Source organism: Eleutherodactylus coqui, chromosome 8 (genome assembly GCF_035609145.1).
Source record: "Eleutherodactylus coqui strain aEleCoq1 chromosome 8, aEleCoq1.hap1, whole genome shotgun sequence".
Lineage (NCBI taxonomy): Eukaryota > Metazoa > Chordata > Amphibia > Anura > Eleutherodactylidae > Eleutherodactylus > Eleutherodactylus coqui.
In genome coordinates this window covers 191,189,066-191,207,408 of record NC_089844.1, presented here as the reverse complement: position 1 = coordinate 191,207,408, position 18,343 = coordinate 191,189,066, and the positions used below count along the sequence as shown (strand labels likewise).

Below are 18,343 nucleotides of genomic sequence, written 5' to 3'. Positions count from 1 at the left end.
ATCCGTCCGCGTCTATCCGTCCGCATCTATCCGTCCGCGTCTATCCGTCCGCGTCTATCCGTCCGCGTCTATCCGCCCGCGTCTATCCGTCCGCGTCTATCCGTCCGCGTCTATCCGTCCGCGTCTATCCGTCCGCGTCTATCCGTCCGCGTCTATCCGTCTGCATTTATCCATCTGCGTCTATCCGTCTATCTGTCTGCGTCTGTCCGTCTGTATTAATCCGTCTATCCGTCTATATTTATCCATCAGTCTATTCGTCCAACTCTATCCGTCCGCATTTATCCGTCTATCTTCTGTGTGCGTCTATCTGTGTGCGTCTATCTGTGTGCGTCTATCTGTGTGCGTCTATCCGTCTATCTGTCTGCGTCTATGTTTATCCAACTGCATTTATCCGCATGCATCTATCCGTCTGTATTTATCCGTCTGTGTTTATCCGTCTATCCATCTGCGTCTATCCGTCTGTGTTTATCCGTCTTTCCGTCTGTGTTTATCCGTCTTTCCGTCTGCGTCTAATCGTCTGCGTCTATCCGTCTTTCCGTCTGCGTCTATCCGCCTGCGTCTTATCGTCTGCGTCTAACCATCTGTATTTATCCGTCTATCCGTCTGCGTCTATCTGTCTGCGCCTATCCGTCTGTCCGTCTGCGTTTATCCGTCTGTCTGCATTTATCTGTCTCTCGGTCCGCGCCTATCCGTCTGTGGTCATCCGTCTATCCTTCTGTGTCTGTCCGTCTGTGTTTGTCCGTCTGTGTTTGTGCGTCTGTGTTTGTGCGTCTGTGTTTGTGCGTCTGTGTTTGTGCGTCTGTGTTTGTGCGTCTATCCGTCTGTATTAATCCGTCTATCCATCTGTATTTATCCGTCTATCCGTCTGTATTTATCCATCTGTGTCTATCCGTCTGTATTTATCCGTCTGTGTCTATCTGTCTGCATCTATCCGTCTGCATTCATCCTTCTATCAGTCTGCACTTATCCATCTGCGTCTATCCGTCCGCGTCTATCCGTCTGCTTCTATTCGTCTGTCCGTCTGCATTTATCCATCTGCATTTATCCGTCTGCGTCTATCCGTCTATCTGTCTGCGTCTGTCCGTCTGTATTAATCCGTCTATGTTTATCCGTCAGTCTATTCGTCCAACTCTATCCGTCTGCATTTATCCGTCTATCTTCTGTGTGCGTCTATCTGTGTGCGTCTATCTGTGTGCGTCTATCTGTGTGCGTCTATCTGTGTGCGTCTATCCGTCTTTCCGTCTGCGTCTATCCGCCTGCGTCTTATCGTCTGCGTCTAACCATCTGTATTTATCCGTCTATCCGTCTGCGTCTATCTGTCTGCGTTTATCTGTCTGTCCGTCTGCGTTTATCCGTCTCTCCGTCTGCGTCTATCCATCTGTGGTCATCCGTCTGCGTCTATCCATCTGTGGTCATCCGTCTATCCTTCTGTGTTTGTCCGTCTGTGTTTGTCCGTCTATCCGTCTGCGTCTATCCGTCTGCGTCTATCCGTCTGTCCATCTGTATTTATCCGTCTGCGTTTATCCGTCTATCTGTCTGCGTCTATGTTTATCCGACTGCATTTATCCGCATGCGTCTATCCGTCTGTATTTATCCGTCTGCGTCTATCCGTCTGTGTTTATCCGTCTTTCCGTCTGTGTTTATCCGTCTTTCCGTCTGCGTCTAATTGTCTGCGTCTATCCGTCTATCTGTCTGCGTCTATCCGTCTGTATTTATCCGTCTGTCCATCTGCATTTATCCATCTTTCCGTCTTTGTTTATCCGTCTTTCCGTTTGCATCTATCCGTTTTTCCGTCTGCGTCTATCCGCCTGCATCTAATCGTCTGCGTCTATCCGACTATCTGTCTGCGTCTATCCATCTGTATTTATCCGTCTGCGTCTATCCGTCTGCGTCTATTCGTCTATATACATATATATACATGCATGGAAATATATGTATATCTATATATATGTATATTTTTATACGTCTGCATCTATACGTCTGCGTCTATCCGTCTGCATTTATCCATCTATTAGTCTGCATTTATCCATCTGCATTTATCTGTCTGCGTCTATCCGTCTGCATTTATCCATCTGCGTCTATCCGTCTGCATTTATCCATCTGCATCTATCCGTCTGTGTCTATCCCCCTGTGTCTGATCGGCTGCGTCTATCCGTCTATCTGTCTGCGTCTGTCCGTCTGTATTAATCCGTCTATCCGTCAGTATTTATCCATCTGCGTCTATCCGTCTGTATTTATCCTTCTATCCGTCTGCATTTATCCATCTGCATTTATCCGTCTATCAGTCTGCACTTATCTGTCTGTGTCTATCCGTCTGCGTCTATCCGTCTGCGTCTATCCGTCTGCGTCTATCCGTCTGCGTCTATCCGTCTGCGTCTATCCGTCTGCGTCTATCCGTCTGCGTCTATCCGTCTGCGTCTATCCGTCTGCTTCTATCCGTCTGCTTCTATCCGTCTATCTGTCTGCATTTATCCATCTGCATCTATCCGTCTGCTTCTATCCATCTATCCGTCTGCTTCTAACCGTCTGCTTCTAAGCGTCTATCCATCTGCTTCTATCCATCTGCATTTATCTATCTCTCCGTCTGCGTCTCTCCGTCTGCGTCTATCCATCTATCCGTCTGCGTCTATCTGTCTGGCAGACACACTCGCATATTTGAGATGCGAGATATTGGTCTGAGTTTCTCGGGCTGATATAGTGCTCACTTGTGTAAAATCAGCCACAGAGAATGAATTTAACATCACCAAAGACATAAAGCTATACATTGCCCTCTATTGTCAGCATGCTGTTATCCTGACCCCCAAGTGTCAATGCATAATGCATCCCAAGTGGCAGCGTGCCCACCCATATCACGTCTTGTATCCAAGCTAGAGGCGCTACAACAGGGTCCTAGAACCTCCATGCCCCCCGTATCACATCTTGTATCCAAGCTAGAGGTGGACCAACAGGGTACTAGAGCCTCCATGCTGTCCGTATCACATCTTGTATCCAAGCTAGAGGCGGTACAACGGCATACTAGAGCCTTCATGCCTGCCTGTATAACATCTTGTATCCAAGCTAGAGGCGGTACATTGAGGTACTAGAGCCTCCATGCCCCCGTATCATGTCTTGTATCCAAGCTAGAGGCAGTAAAACAGAGTACTAGAGCCCCCATGCTCCCTGTATCACATCTTGTATCCAAGCTAGAGGCAGTACAAAAGGGTACTAGAAGCTCCATGCCCCCCGTATCACATCTTGTATCCAAGCTTGAAGCGGTACAACAGGGTACTGGAGCCTCCATGTCCATCCATATCACATCTTTTATCCAAGCTAGAGGCGGTACAACAGGGTACTAGAGCCTCCATGCCCTCCTGTATCACATCTTGTATCCAAGCTAGAGGCGGTACAATAGGGTACTAGAGCCTCCATGCCTCCCGTATCACATTTTGTATCCAAGCTAGAGGTGATACAACAGTGTACTAGAGCCTCCATGCTGTCCGTATCACAGCTTGTATCCAAGCTAGAGACGGTACAACAGGACATACATAAAATAAGACCAGCTTTACACAGATGTATGTAAGTGCAGTTGCGCACACTTTTGTGAACTTTTTGTCTCTTTGAGGGCAGCCGCACACGGGTGTAAGTGTATGTACGATCGCTATCATAGAGTGTACATGTCCTATGCGGTGTGTGTATAAATATTATACATATGATATGGGTGTATATATAGTTATATATTTATATGCATCTTGATATATATACACGTATTGATAAATGTATATATATATATACACTCATACAATACATTGCATGGGGAATATTCCTGTTTTTACCATGAGGAGTGACTACTGTGAAGGGCTACCGTGAGTGATTATTGTGAATAGCTGCTGTGAGATGGCAAGGAAGATCTGGAGGCCCTTGGGAAACGTTGGGTGTTCAGGACTGGGGGGAACTTACCCTCTAAAACCTCTCCCCATTAAACAAAAGACCAATACAAGTATATGCTGGCTTGTTGTGGGTAGGCCACAGCCTTTATTTAACCGTATAAAATTAAACCGATAATCCTTTCTCTTCTCTCCTTCCATGCCAAATAATAAATGTCCAATTTTAACCGAAAATTAACTGTAAAAAACGAGGCATAAGAAGGCCCATAACGGCCTGACATTCCTGGCATGGAAGTCCTAAAATTCCGCCTACCGGCTGTGACGACTTCCTGAAACCACTTTTCACCCCACCGTATTCTCTCCCCCCCCCCCCCTCAGCTCAGAGGGCGGGTGGGCGGGCGTCTTCACTCTTCTTTTCCACGGTCCAGACTGATCCTCCTCTTCCTTCTTCTTCCCCTCCACTTAATTAACCCCTCCCCTTCCCCCTGGTCGCTTCCTCTCTTCCTAGCTCCCCCCCCCCCCCCCAGTCCTCAGCATCATCACTAGTACGTTTTGCTGCTATCTAGACTGGGGGGAATTTACTCTCTAAAACCGCTCCCCATTAAACAAAAGACCAATACAAGTATATGCTGGCTTGTTGTGGGTAGGCCACAGCCTTTATTTAACCGTATAAAATTAAACCGATAATCCTTTCTCTTCTCTCCTTCCATGCCAAATACTAAATGTCCAATTTTAACCGAAAATTAACTGTAAAAAACGAGGCGTAAGAAGGCCCATAACGGCCTGACAAGCCCTTCCATTCCTCTGCTGGCATGGAAGTCCTAAAATTCCGCCACGAAGGATCCAGCATATTGCTATGCTGCACTCCGCCCCCCACATGCCAGCAAAAGAGCCGACTCTACCGCAACCTGGACAAAAAGGTGTCTAGCCCTATGTCACTAAGATGCACCCCGTCACCTCGCATCATCCCGCGCTCTCGCCTTTCCAACTCCCAATGACGTATGGCCACTCCTCCTAAAGCTTGTACGTGCTTTGACAATCTAAAATTAACGTTCTTCCGAACTCGCTCGATTGCTTCGTTGTCTCTTGCTTCCCTCCAAATTCTTCTGGCCACGATATCCGACCACACTATTATCACTCTCTTAAAAAATTGTTTGAAACGGTATATGTCTTCCTTCATCAACGCAATGAGCTCAGCTACTTTAATCTTTCCAAGATCATTTCCTCCTGCGTGTATCACCAGAATCACTCTATCTTTTGTCCAGCTGCTGATTTTTAAGACCTCCTGAAGCAGCCTGGGCCATTGTAGGCCTCTGATTCCGTGCCACCTTACTTGAACATTTAGGCCTAAATTCGCACCGATCGGCCTATTTCTGGCTCTTCTTTCAGCCCAGTATACATGAGTGGCCTACCACCCATACTGTCCAATCCGATACTGCAAATAAAATAAGAAAGAAAACAACGGAACACAAATCACAACACATTTACAACTTTTCATAAAACTCTCAGATCCGGTCAAACGTATGACCAGTACGCATCCGATCTCCAACGACCCACCTTTTTAACTCCCTCAATACCCATACCGCACTAATCGTTAGAGGGAGGCAAGACGCGTGTCTCAAAAACGTGCCCGTCCCACAATGCCGCGCTAAAAATTCTTTTATAAGTGAAACCGGGCACCACTTTGTCCCCAATTTTCCTATCCTGATCCAGTCTCCCATCCCGTATATATCAGTTTTTGATCTTCTAATACAAATCTTGATACAGTCTCCGTCAGCTACCATGTCTGCGAAAAGAAGTCCTCCGTGTCTTGCTTTACACGCCGACACTAACTCCCCTATTCGCAATGCTGCGAAAAAGGCAAGTGAAAAGGCCACGTGGAAGAGCTCCGTTTCGGAGCCCTCCGTGCAGACTGCTTCTAGCACGTCGAGTATAGCATTTAATAATTCAAAAGTAATCGGTCGCCTGCCGTCCTTGCTCGCCTTATCCTTCTTCCATCCTTTGATAATTTGACCAAAAACGAAATCCTTAGTCCCATCTCTGGAGCCAGGCAATCGTAACAAAAAGGCTATAGCCGACAGCTGTTTTTTCGCCGCGTCTGCCGACGCCCCTTTTTTCCGCATCGCCGACAGGATATCTAATGTTACCGCCCTCGCTCTCTCTTCCGCTGGAAAAGTTCCTCCCGCCGCCGCTAACCAGTCCCTCCATACGTTGCTATAAAGTTTCCATGTGGCACTAGTTACTGACGCCTTTACGAGAGCTAAGAGCTCTCCTCTATCGTCTCCCACAAGAAAGCAGGGCAACATACCCCCTCGACATCCGCTGTCGGGTGCAGCTCCCTGAAATTCGACATCTGAAAACGAGAAAGAGCGTCAGCCGTAACATTCAAATATCCCGGGACATATCTCGCTTTAAACTTAACGTTGTGCTGTAAACATCGTAAGATCAGGTGGCGTAATGCTGCCAGCACCAACGTCGACGAAGATGATTGTTTGTTGACCGCTTGTACTACCGTTTGATTGTCAGACCAAAAACAAATATTACTGTTGGCCAGCATGGGACCCCATATTTCCATAGCCACCATCAATGGGAAAATCTCCAATAATGCCGTGTTCTTTATCCATTGTCTCATTACCCATGTTCCCAGCCATGCGGCACAACACCACCGGTTACCAAAGATCACTCCAAATCCATATGAGCCAGCTGCATCCGATAGCAAACCGATCTCCTCATTTTGCCTTTCTTTATCCAGACATATAACCTGCCCGTTGAATGAACTAAGAAAAACTTTCCAGATGTGCAGGTCCAACCTCATCCCCTTCGTCACTCTGACGAAATGATGAGGTTCCCGTGCCCCTTTTGTCGCTAGTGACAACCGACGGGAAAACGCACGCCCCATAGGGATGACCCTGCACGCAAAGTTAAGTAAGCCTAACAAAACTTGTAGTTGATGCAGTGTGACCTTTCGCGAACTGCCGATCAACTCCACAACTTGCCGCAAACGTGCAACCTTGTCATCAGGCAAGCGGAAAATCATTTCCTCTGTGTCAATTTCTATTCCTAAAAAACCTAACTGGGATACGGGTCCCACCGTTTTTTCGTCCGATAGTGGAACCCCCGCTTTTTGCATTAGCGCTCGAAAAGACGAAAGTAGGAACTCACAGACCATCGAATTCGCCTGTCCAACAAACAAAAAGTCATCTAAAAGTGCAAAACCGATGAGATGCCCGTCTCAACTCTTAACATCCACTCCAAAAAGGAGCTGAAAACTTCTAAATAAAAACACGAGTATGGAGCAACCCATCGATAAGCACATATCAACAAAAAACTGACCCCCGATGCTGCATCCCAGCAGATGAAAACACTGCGGATGCACTGGCAACAGCCGGAAAGCCGATTCGATATCGGCTTTCGCCAACCAAGCGCCTCTGCCCGCCTGTCTAACCAGTTCAACCGTGCAATCGAACGACGCGTATGACACCGCAGCTTGCTCTTTCGATATGCCGTCATTGACTGATTCACCCGACGAATAGGATAAGTGATCTATAAGCCTGAACTTGCCAGTTTCCTTCTTTGGTACTAATCCCAAAGGGGAAACCCGCAAGTTCCCAAATGGCGGCTCCTGGAAGGGGCCCGCCATTCGTCCCAATTCCACCTCCTTGAGCAACTTCTCCACCACTAACTCTTTATTATCTCGCTCGGATTTTAAATTGTGACAGAAAGACACCGAGGAAGACGGGGAATGTGGAATAAAGAAGCCCTCGGCAAAACCTGCTGTAAGCAGGTTTGCTTCCGGTCTCCGGGAGTACCTGTCGAGCCACGGCTCCAGGTACCGGACGTTCACTGGCGTTCGCTCCTGCGCTGGGAACCCCGGGTGTCGCCGATGCTCGTTGACGCCGGAAACAACGCAGCCCTGCGTGCGAACCTCCGCAGATTGAACACTCGTGCCGAAATTTGCACGAGGCATAAAAACGGCAGTGGCCCTCGTTAAAGGCCCAGCATGAACCGGAGGGTTTTGGGGCCACAGGGGCCTGCTGTCCGCTGGCGCCTGTGGGCGTCCCTTGAAAAAATGGTTTTGTCGATTTCTGCGCCAATATCAGCTGGATCCACACGTCCGTCGCTTTCGACGCCCAGCTAATGTTTTTGGAACCCGAAATCCTGCGACGAAAATCTTCGTCGTATCTCCACCAAGCCGATCCACCATGCAGTTTATATGCACTGTGGATTGTGTTGATGTACACGAGTAACTCCGGGCCCTTGTGCGGATGCTGTTTGCATACCACGTGTGCTAAAATCAGGAATGCCTGAAGCCACTTCCCAAAAGTTTTTGCTACCTTAGGTTTCTTATCGCCTCCACGCTCCGCGAAACGTTCCTTATCGACTGACACGTGATCGACGGATAGTAGAGACCATATATCTACATAACATCCGCTTGTTATTTTACCCAACACCTCATCCTCCAGACCCGCGTCCAACGGGGCCACACCACAAAACAGCAAGTCTGCTAGTTTTAGAGCCTCATTCGCTCCTGCCCCCGAAGGCAGGCACCTTTGTCCTTGTAGTGGACCACCAACCTCGGGCGAGCCCGAACTCCCCGGTTGAGTATAGGACACTAGTAGTCCTTTATCCTTATCATAACACACTCCTGCCCCCGAAGGCAGGCACCTTTGTCCTTGTAGCGGACCACCAACCTCGGGCGAGCCCAAACTCCCCGGTTGAGTATAACCTTCCACCAGGGCTCTGAGAGCCGCCATAAAATCATCCTTCCGGCTAGCGCCGGGCATATTATCCCAAACTTTGTCATATTGTACCGACTCACCCGCCTCGTTGACCTCCGGCATAGCCAAGGGCAAATTGGGGGCAGGCAGTGACGATTGGCCGTAGACTCCTCCTGCCGTGTGTCGTTCCGTGCGACCATCTTGGGTGACACCCCGGCGTCTCGGACTCCTCGGTCTCGCAGCCCCGTAGGCTGAAACCCCGGCATTAGGTCTGCTCCCACTCACTCCTTCTCTAAAATCTGCGGAAGAAGCCGGTGAATGTGAAAAGCGGTGCCTTGAAAACCGAGTCTCCGACCCTCAGCTGCTCTGCCTGGCACTACGCGACACCGCTTCTGCCCGACCGCACGCAGCGAGGCCTCTCGGGACATTGCTCCTCCTACTCTCCCCTCCTTCCTCTGGGGATGATGAGCTGCTACGCTCCTCTCTCTGGCTATCCGTGTGCCTCCATTCCATTGCTGCTTGCCGCCTAAAACTAGCCTGAGCGTAATCTCTATGGCCTACGCTGCGATCGCTGGGGTGTGCTGCGCCATCCTTTAGGTGGGCCCTCTCTACACTGCTGCTAGTTGACTCCCTGTCCTCCCTGCGCCTTGCAGTAGCCCCCCCCCCCCGGAGTGCCTTGGGCCCCCCCTCGCTATGGCACGAAAATTCGCTGCCTCCGCCACCCTATCTGCATGGCCCCCCTTTTCACCCCTGGCCCGCTGCTGTCCCCCACTCCTTTGCCCCTTATTTAGGAATAAATTGCTCGTTTCCCTCCCACCCCGCCCGCTGTCCCCCCCGCTGCTGTCTTCCCACGAGGAGGGAGACGCACGTTGCGGCATCTCTCTCCTAACGGCCGCCGCAGATCTGCGGCCGGATCTACTTTCGCTGCGCATATCCCTAGGCGTGCCTGCCACTCCACGAGGGGAGCGTTCTGGGACCTCGCTCTGCTGTCAGCCGCGGGGATACCTCCCCCCGCGCCGGACTTACCCGACCTGGACCCCGCCGGACCTCCGCAGGTTGGTGCCGCTCTCCCAGCTACCTCTGTCTCCCCAACACACGTGCGACCTGCCGGCTCCGCTTCCTCCCTGCCGCGCTGCGACCGCGCAGCGCCGCTCCTCACTGGTCGTTCCGTCCTGGGGCTGCCGATACGTCCGCCTCTCTTGGCCACCGGGCTGGGGCTCAGACGAGCTGGTGGGTTTCTTCTCCGGGTCGGTCTTCCGCGGGGCTCTCCACTGCTGGGCACATCTGGCAGGCTGCTACCTGCCCCGGCTTCCACCGCTGTCGTCCCCGATAGATCTTCAGCCATCTTCACGAGCCAGTTAGTGCCCTGGGTGGCCACCACGTCCTTGATCTTCTGCATAAGCTCCTCCATTCTTCAGTTCTTCTGGGTCCGTCTTCACTCTTCTTTTCCACGGTCCAGACTGATCCTCCTCTTCCTTTTTCTTCCCCTCCACTTAATTAACCCCTCCCCTTCCCCCTGGTCGCTTCCTCTCTTCTTAGCTCCTCCCCCCCAATCCTCAGCATCATCACTAGTACGTTTTGCTGCTATCTAGGACTGAGGCAGGGAGAGACACTAGCAGATTTTGGTAGACTGCAGGCAGGACTGCAAGCTGTATTCACAGCACTGGATGGGTGGAAGTAGCTTTGTGAGGGCAGAAGTGGTCAGCACAGCAAGGGGTGCTGGGAGATGACCTTCTAGCAGGAGGGGCTGAAGATGTAAACAGAGCATGGAGGTAAAAAATGGAGCCTAGGTAAGTACTACTTCTGAAAAAAACGTTTTGTATGTGTTATTTACAGCAGGCTGTGCCGGCAGGGCGGGTTTATTGGAAAAAAATACAGATTGTAATGACAGAACCCCTTTAACCCCTTCAGTTGAATTTAATTAAGGGGGTGAAATCTGCTGTAGATCTTCACCAAAATCTGCAGGTTTGCTGTGGATTTTTTCAGCTGTGGAAAATCTGCATCAAATCTGCTGCATGTGGATTTGCTCTAAGCCCTCAAACACATGGCTAGAGGCACAACTAGGCTTGGCGGACGGAGCGTGGTGGCACCTGAACGAGGGAAATCTCTTCTCCCTCGCCAGCAGCTCAGATGGAGCCAGAGTGAAAAGGATCGCGGGGAGACCTCAGGTCTGGCCATCTGTTCTGAAGATGTGATGTTCTTCTACGGTTCATCACATTTAGGCCTCATTCGCACAATATGTTTCAGAGTTTTTTTTGAGCCAAGATCAGGACTGCGTTCAAGAAAGATAAGACCTAGAAAAGTTTCCATCATCTACGTGGATTGAGGAAGGAGCTCTTTGCTCTGAAGCACATCTCCATGACCTACGTGATTAGAAGATAGTTGTTCTGTATCCGTGTCCAGTGGGGGGGGAATTAACTGGATACTGTCAATCGTTGCAGAGGACAATCTGAGTTTTCGGTCATCTAAGAGGATATTTCAGGCTGACCTGCGTTGGGGTCTAATGAATGAGCAGACCTTAGATTGTTAGATGGCATGTTGGCTGTTGCACGCATGGCCCAGTGCACACTTGCCATGTGTGCAGGTTGCGCCTGAGGGGTTCATGCACAACTCTCATCAGAGACCACACGGACTGCTGCCCACAGGCTGTCTAATACACGGATGGCCCACACATTGACAATGCATATGCATGTCCTAATTCTCTTCCGTGATGCAGACAAAACTAGCAAAATTCTATCTCAGTACCGGATGGGAAAGGGAGTGTATTACCTGCAGTCGTTCTTCTGTCCCTCTCATTTTCTGGTTCCAGGTCTTGTTTTCAGTCATCCTAAATGGCCAAAATAATCTTCAGACTATCTAATCCCCACATTAGTTTTACAACTACTGCGGCTCTATACCTGCTCTCTGATTGGCCAGAGCTGCTCATGTGATCAGCACTAGCCAATCAGAGAGCAGTGTACAGTGTTCATTAGCTAAATAAAAAAACTGCTGAAGCTATCCAGATATCTTAAAGCAAGGCCTGATACAGATAGACTGCAGGTAATATACTCTTCTGCCCCTCCTGTCTCGGGACAAGGTTGTGTCCCAAAACCAGGGATTCATCTTAAATAATGCCTGAAAATTACAGATGAAACATTGCAGTGTGACTAAGGCCTCCTCAAACAACCCTTTTTATAGGAATGTCCCAAAGAAATAACAATTTCAGACCTGCGCGGCGAGCTTCTGCACATCATGTCCGTGAACATTAACTCCTTCCCGCTCCTGGACGTACCTGGTACGTCATGGCAGCCTGGTACTTCCCGCAACATGACGTACCTGGTACGTCCTGGAGATAGCACGGGATCACATGTGATCCCGCGCTATCCCGCAGCGGGAGCCGGCTGTCAGTCACAGCCGGCGTCCCGCTCCAACAGCCGGGGGACATCGGAGATGCGCCCGCCGCTGTTAACCCCTTCCCTGCCGCGATCTAAGTAGATCGCGGCAGGGAAAGAGTTCACAGAGGGATCGCGATCCCTGTGTGTCTCCGGCCGGAACTCGCGATGTTATCGCGAGAGCCCGGCCTGTCACCATGGCAACAGGACGCCAGACACTGGCGTCCTGTATTGCCTGTGCCTATAATCGCTGTACAAGCGATAAGGCATGGCAGAGCAGTAGCTCTGCCATGCCTTATGACAGCGATCATAGGCACAGTGATGTAAGTCCCTCAGAGGGACTCAAATAGTATAAAAAAAAAAGAAAAGAAAAGTGTAAAAAAAAGAAAAATGTAAAAAAAAAATGTAAAAAACCCCTTTTTTATGCTTTTTCTAATATTAGCATAAAAAAAGGGAAAAAAAACTAAAACCCCACATATTGGGTATTGACGCGTCCGTAACGACGTGTACAAAAAGTTGAACACGCTTTTTATTTTGTACGACAAAAAGCGTAAAAAAAAACGCTAAAAAACAGAGGCAAAATGCTAATTTTTTGCATTTTGCCTCACAAAAAATGCAATAAAAGTGATCAAAAAACCCGTACATTTCCCAAAATGGTACCAATAAAAACTACAGCTCGTCTCGCAAAAAATAAGCCCTTAAAGAGCTCCGTACATAGAAAAATAAAAAAGTTACAGGACTTTGAATGCAGCTATAGAGAAAAAAAAAAATTTCCAAAAAAAGGGGGTTTTATTGCAAAAAAGTGTAAAAACCTAAAAAAAAATATAACAATTTTGGTATCGTTGTTACCGTACCGACCCGCAGAAAAATTTTAGTGTGTCATTTATGCTGCATGATTAACGCTGTAAAAAAAAAAAAAAATCTATGGCAGAATTGATGCGTTTTCTCTCCCTGTTATCATTAAAAAAAAAAAAAAAAAAATTTACGATATTGTCTATATACCCAAAAGTGGCACCGATAAAAACTACAGATCGCCACGCAAAAAACAAGCCCTTACACGGCCGCGTCCACGGAAAAATAAAAAAGTTATGGCTTTTGAAAAATGGAGATGGAAAAATACCAAAAAATCGCTTGGTCCTCAACGCCAAAATAGGCCATGTCATTAAGGGGTTAAACAGTTACCTGACTGGCGGCGACATTCATGGCTGAAAAGTAAAAGTTTTCAAGACAGTGTTTTACGGCATCCTAATCCTGCACAAACAGGCCAGAAAGAATCGCTTGTGTATTTGGCTTCTATCTCTAAAAATTTAGGAGCCAATTAATTTTTGGGCAGCAAATTTAAAAAAAAAGGTGCTACATGAAAGTGTTTACACTAGACGGTGAACTGGGTGACAGCGGAGTTTGCAGGAAACAATAGGCTTTCCATTCTGTCTGCAGCCTCCCCTGGCAGAGCCTTAGGAGCTTACTGCCATACATGGAACACTGTATGCAGTGAGCTCACATGCTCCCCCTAGTGGCAGCTGCAGACAAGCAGAATATCATGTTTGCAGGCTGTCTATGCAGTAGTTTACAGACTCAAGAAAAAACATCAGTTAGAAGCCATTAGCTCCTAAATATGTTAGGTTATGAGCTAAATAACTAAAATAGTTGGAAATTTGTCCAAATTTCTCCAACTGGAGCCTTATGGCGTAAATCAAACAAGAACAGGCCATTTATGGTTGTATGAGACCAGATTCGCTTATGTGCTGTTTCATTTTGTTTAGGAAAGAGCAAGCGGGTTGAAATGGAAACAGAAAGTGGAGGAGTCCGCCGGGGGAAGAAAACTATCTGACCACAAACTAAATCAGCAATCAGATTCTGAATGGCTGCAATTAAATCCTTCGGCAGGTGATCTTATTTATTTTGGATTTCTGCAGGGTTACATGAATGGTTGTTGGTCTTACCCAATGCTGATGGGGAAAGAACATTTTACGATCAGATGACTGGCGTATAGCCCACATGTATGCAGCTTAATGGTAATGACTCCCAACGTAAAAGTTGTATGCCTTGGTATGTATTAGAAAGCGTGGCTGACTTCTACTACAGTCGGAGAAACACATACTACCAAGGGAACGCTCTTCCATCCAGCCTACTATAGGCTGTAGGTACTAAATGCACAACATTGCTTTATGGCTTTATGTCTGAGTTTTCATGGGGCAAAAATCAATATAAGACAGGGTCTTATTTTCAGGGAAACACAGTAGTAACATAGTATGTTAGGCTGAAGGGAGACAATGTCCCTCTAGTTCAGCCTGTTTCCACCCACCTTGTTGATCCAGAGGAAGGCAAAAAAAAACCCAATGAGGCAGAAGCCAATTAGCCCATTTGGGGGAAATAAATCCTTCCTGACTCCATAATGGAAGTCAGAATAATCCCTGGATCAACTGTTTTGATAGTTCCTACCTGACTCCAAGACCCGAATCAACAATCCAGATGGTTATTTAATGTTTATATCCTGTAATATCATAGCGTTCTTAAACTCCTCTAAGGATTTTGCCATCATTACGTCCTCCGGCAGAGAGTTCCACAGTCTCACTGCTCTTACAGTAAAGAACCCCCTTCTGTGTTGGTGATGAAACCTGCTTTCTTCTAGACGTAGCGGATGCCCTCTTGTTACCGTCGTAGTCCTGGGTATAAACAGATCATGGGAGAGATCCTTGTATTGCCCCCTCATGTATTTATACATAGTTATTTGATCACCCCTTAGCCATCTTTTTTCCAGGGTGAATAATGCCAATTTTGATGCCTCTCTGGGTATTCCAGTCCTCCCATTCCGTTTATTAATTTAGTTCCCCTTCTTTGAACCCCCTCAAGCACTGCAACATCTTTCCTGAGCACCGGTGACCAGAACTGTACACAATATTCCATGTGGGGCCTGGCAAGTGCCTTATATAGCGCTTCACAGGTATAGACTAAAAGAATATAGTTTATTAGAAACTCTTAAAAACATATACGGGCTGACTAACAGTACTAACATACATTAACACAAAAAAGAGGAGAAGATATATTTCGGTGCAAGTTTGAATTATGCATCCAATGTCTCCAATGTAGATAATGGTCACAATAGCATGGTCAGTATAAGTGGATAACTTTAGTGCATATACAGAGTTCCTGCACTGAATGACTGGTGACAGTCGTATGTAGAGGTCGCAGAGAACTACGGCTCTGAATGACTGGTGAAGTCACAGAGAAATACGGCTCAACGCGTTTCTCCGCTCGCTTTAGAGCGGTTCATCAGGAGCCACAGATGTATATTTGACCAAAAAATCTTTAGTGGGATTAATAGCGTCAATCATTTAATTGACTAAGCTATCTTCCTCTTTTAGGATATATAATCAGTAGGATTAAATTGGCAAGAAAGTAGGTTGTCTGCGAAGATGTCGCCAACAGGTATATATATATACCAGACACCGTTAGACAAAAAGCCAGCAGGGTACGATGGTATAGTGGCTACGTTGGTAAAGAAGGAAGGAGGACTCGGATAAAGAACTTATGCACTGACAGTAGTCACAAGTCAGATGCGTGTTTAGATATGTCAGCTATAAGGATCCTGTATTTAGCGCTGTATACCTATCCTCCTACAAGTGTTGCAATGTTAGCAGCACTAATGTAGAATTTCTAGTCATATGCACTGACATTAATAGAAAGTCAGGTGCATGTTCAGATAGGTCAGCTAAAGAGGATCCTGTATTTAAAGCTGCATACCTATCCTCCTAAAAGTGTTGCAATGTCAGCAACACTAATGTAGAAATGCTAGACTCCTATCAAAAGTTCAGACAACCAATCTAATATTCAAGCAGGCAGCCAAAAATAGGCTTCAACAAATTTTTCTGCTCAAACAATAGGTCCCCAAGATAAGGCTACCTAGTGTGCCAAACATAGAGTAAAATAACAAACAGATAAAGCCTGTGGCCCTGATGGTGAGCGGTAGAATAATGTTCTTGTCCCTCACCCCTATGCCTCTTTTAATGCAGCCCCAGACTTTATTAGCTTTTGCAGCAGCTGACTGGCATTGATTGCACCAGTTAAATATACAATCCACTAGTACCCCCAGGTCCCTTTCTATCTCACTTATCCCTACCAGTACCCCATTTAGTGTGTATTGGTGACGCTGTCCTAATTAATGATACCGATTAGTAGTTCTAAGCTGATCAAATTTTGCTTTACTGAAGTCTACTTTTATGGTCGCTCCCTGATAAGGCTTCTTATTGAATAACAGCTGGGAATAAACTATATTGTAGTCACTATTTCCCAAGTGTCCCTCCACCTGCACCCCCATGATTCAGTCTGGTTTGTTAGTTAATAATAAGTCCAGAGTTAATAAGTCCAGAGTGGCCCTCCCTCTGGTTGGCTCCCATACAAGTTGGGTAAGGTAGTTATCTTTAATTGTTCTCAATAATTTATCGCCCTTGAGAGATTTGCAGGTTTTGTCTTTTCATGTTATATCCAGATAATTAAAGTCTCCCATGATAATTACTTCATTGTGGTTTGACACCTCTTCTATTGCCTTAATAATAAGTTTTCAGTTTTTTCTTTTATTTTTGGTGGACTATAGAAAACCCCTATCAGAATTTCGTTATTTTTCCTGCCCTGTATTTCTACCCACAGAGATTCCACGCCTTCATCTCCTGCACCTATATCTTCCCGTAGCCTTGGCAATAAGTGGGATTTAACATACAGACATACCCCTCCCCCTTTCTGGTAACCACGGTCTCTTCTGAAAAGATTGTAACCCTGTAAATTCACTGCCCAATCGCGCTTATCATCAAGCCATGTTTCCGTTATTCCTACTATGTCGTAATTGTCTTCAAATATTCCTGCATTAAGCTCACCCACTTTACTGATCAGACTTCTTGCAATTGTTGCCTTACAATTTATCTGGTTGTTTATAATATTCTTTATATTAATTATGCTACTTATGGTCCTATTAGCTGCCCTATCTGGTCTGTCTGCACTAATACCACCCCCTACTTGACCCCCATTCCCAATACTTGGTCCCAGGTCACTGTCTACACTGTTTTCCCCCTTATTACTCTTTTTGCCCTCCCCCAGTCCATAGTTTAAACACTTTCCAACCTTCTACCCATCTTCTCCCCAGCACAGCTGCTTCCTTCCTATTGAAATGCAGCCCATCCCTACTGTAGAACCTGTAGCCGACAACAAAGTCCACCCAGTTCTCCAAAAACCCATCTTCTCTGTGAGGCTGGGTATACGTGATCCTTTTCTGTAGTTTTTATCTGAATCCTATTATGTCTGCTCAGTTCACTTCTTGAGGTTTTGTTAGCCCTGAGAGAACTCTTCCAGTGTGAAATGCTTCTCGTTCCAGTTTCACAGCATCAGGAGAGACTCATGAGATGTTGGGAAAAAATGAAGCATTTAAGAGAACAGACATTGGAGCTGCAGGAAGATCATTTGTATATTCTGTGTGCATTCTAGGAAGAGAAAAAGAATCATTGCAAGTGGGAAGATTGCTGGGATTAGCCAGGTCTAGCTGCTCGGAGGACATAGCAGACCTGTACAATTAGTAGTATCTTATAGGTTGTATATCTTTACTACAATTCTTGACTTTTAGAAGTTTGGAAGTGGACATCAACTGACAACATGGAAAAGGAGAGGAGCCATATGGTGAGCTGCAATGTATGCTATGTGTTTACAGACCTGCCAGAGGAAAAGCCAAACTTCACCATCCAGAAATGTAAGCTTGTCTCTCTACTGGAGGAAAAGGTGCAAAGTCTTCAGGACAGAATAGGTACATTGAAACGTGTTAAGGAAGGTGAAGATTTACTTGACAGAGTAGAAAAAAGTATTCAAAATGTTGAAGGAAAAGAAATGTCCAGTGTAGCTGCAGAAGCCGAGGAATGGAAGCATGTGACCCAAAGAAGCAGGAGACTCAGGAGTCAGCCAGCACCCATACTGCTTGGGAAGCGGTACCAGGTTCTCACGCAGTGGGGCCTGGTACTGGTTCCTGAGCAGGAGTAAAAGGTACAGCAAGAAATGACTCTACCCACAAAGAGCAGAGGAGAAAGAGGTACAGCAAGGAATAACTCCACCCACAAAGAACTGTGTAGTAAGCACAGAGTCCTCTGGAATGGAGAAAAAAAAGTGTTGTTGTGAAGAAGAAAAGGAAAGTGATGGTTATGGGGGATTTCCTATTGAGAGGAACAGAGGCCGCTGTCTGCAGACCTGACACCTCTCGAGAGGTGTGCTGTCTTCCAGGGGCACAAATAAAAGATGTGGCTGTCAAGACTCTTCAGTCCTACAGAACACCACCCATTCCTACGAATACATGTACGGACAAATGACACTGCAAAAAAGGACCTTACACCTATCTGCAGAGACTTTGAAGACCTCA

General features: G+C 46.9%; 1 protein-coding gene across 1 annotated transcript in view; it reads left to right on the top strand.

The window, feature by feature from the left end:
• The window catches only part of LOC136577297 (zinc transporter ZIP10-like), a 130,601-nt gene that overhangs the window by 57,995 nt on the left and 54,263 nt on the right, over positions 1 to 18,343 (top strand). The window contains exon 6 of the mRNA XM_066577155.1: positions 13,716 to 13,839. Coding sequence (XP_066433252.1) covers positions 13,716 to 13,839 — 124 coding nt within the window. The remainder of the gene's footprint in view (positions 1 to 13,715; positions 13,840 to 18,343) is intronic.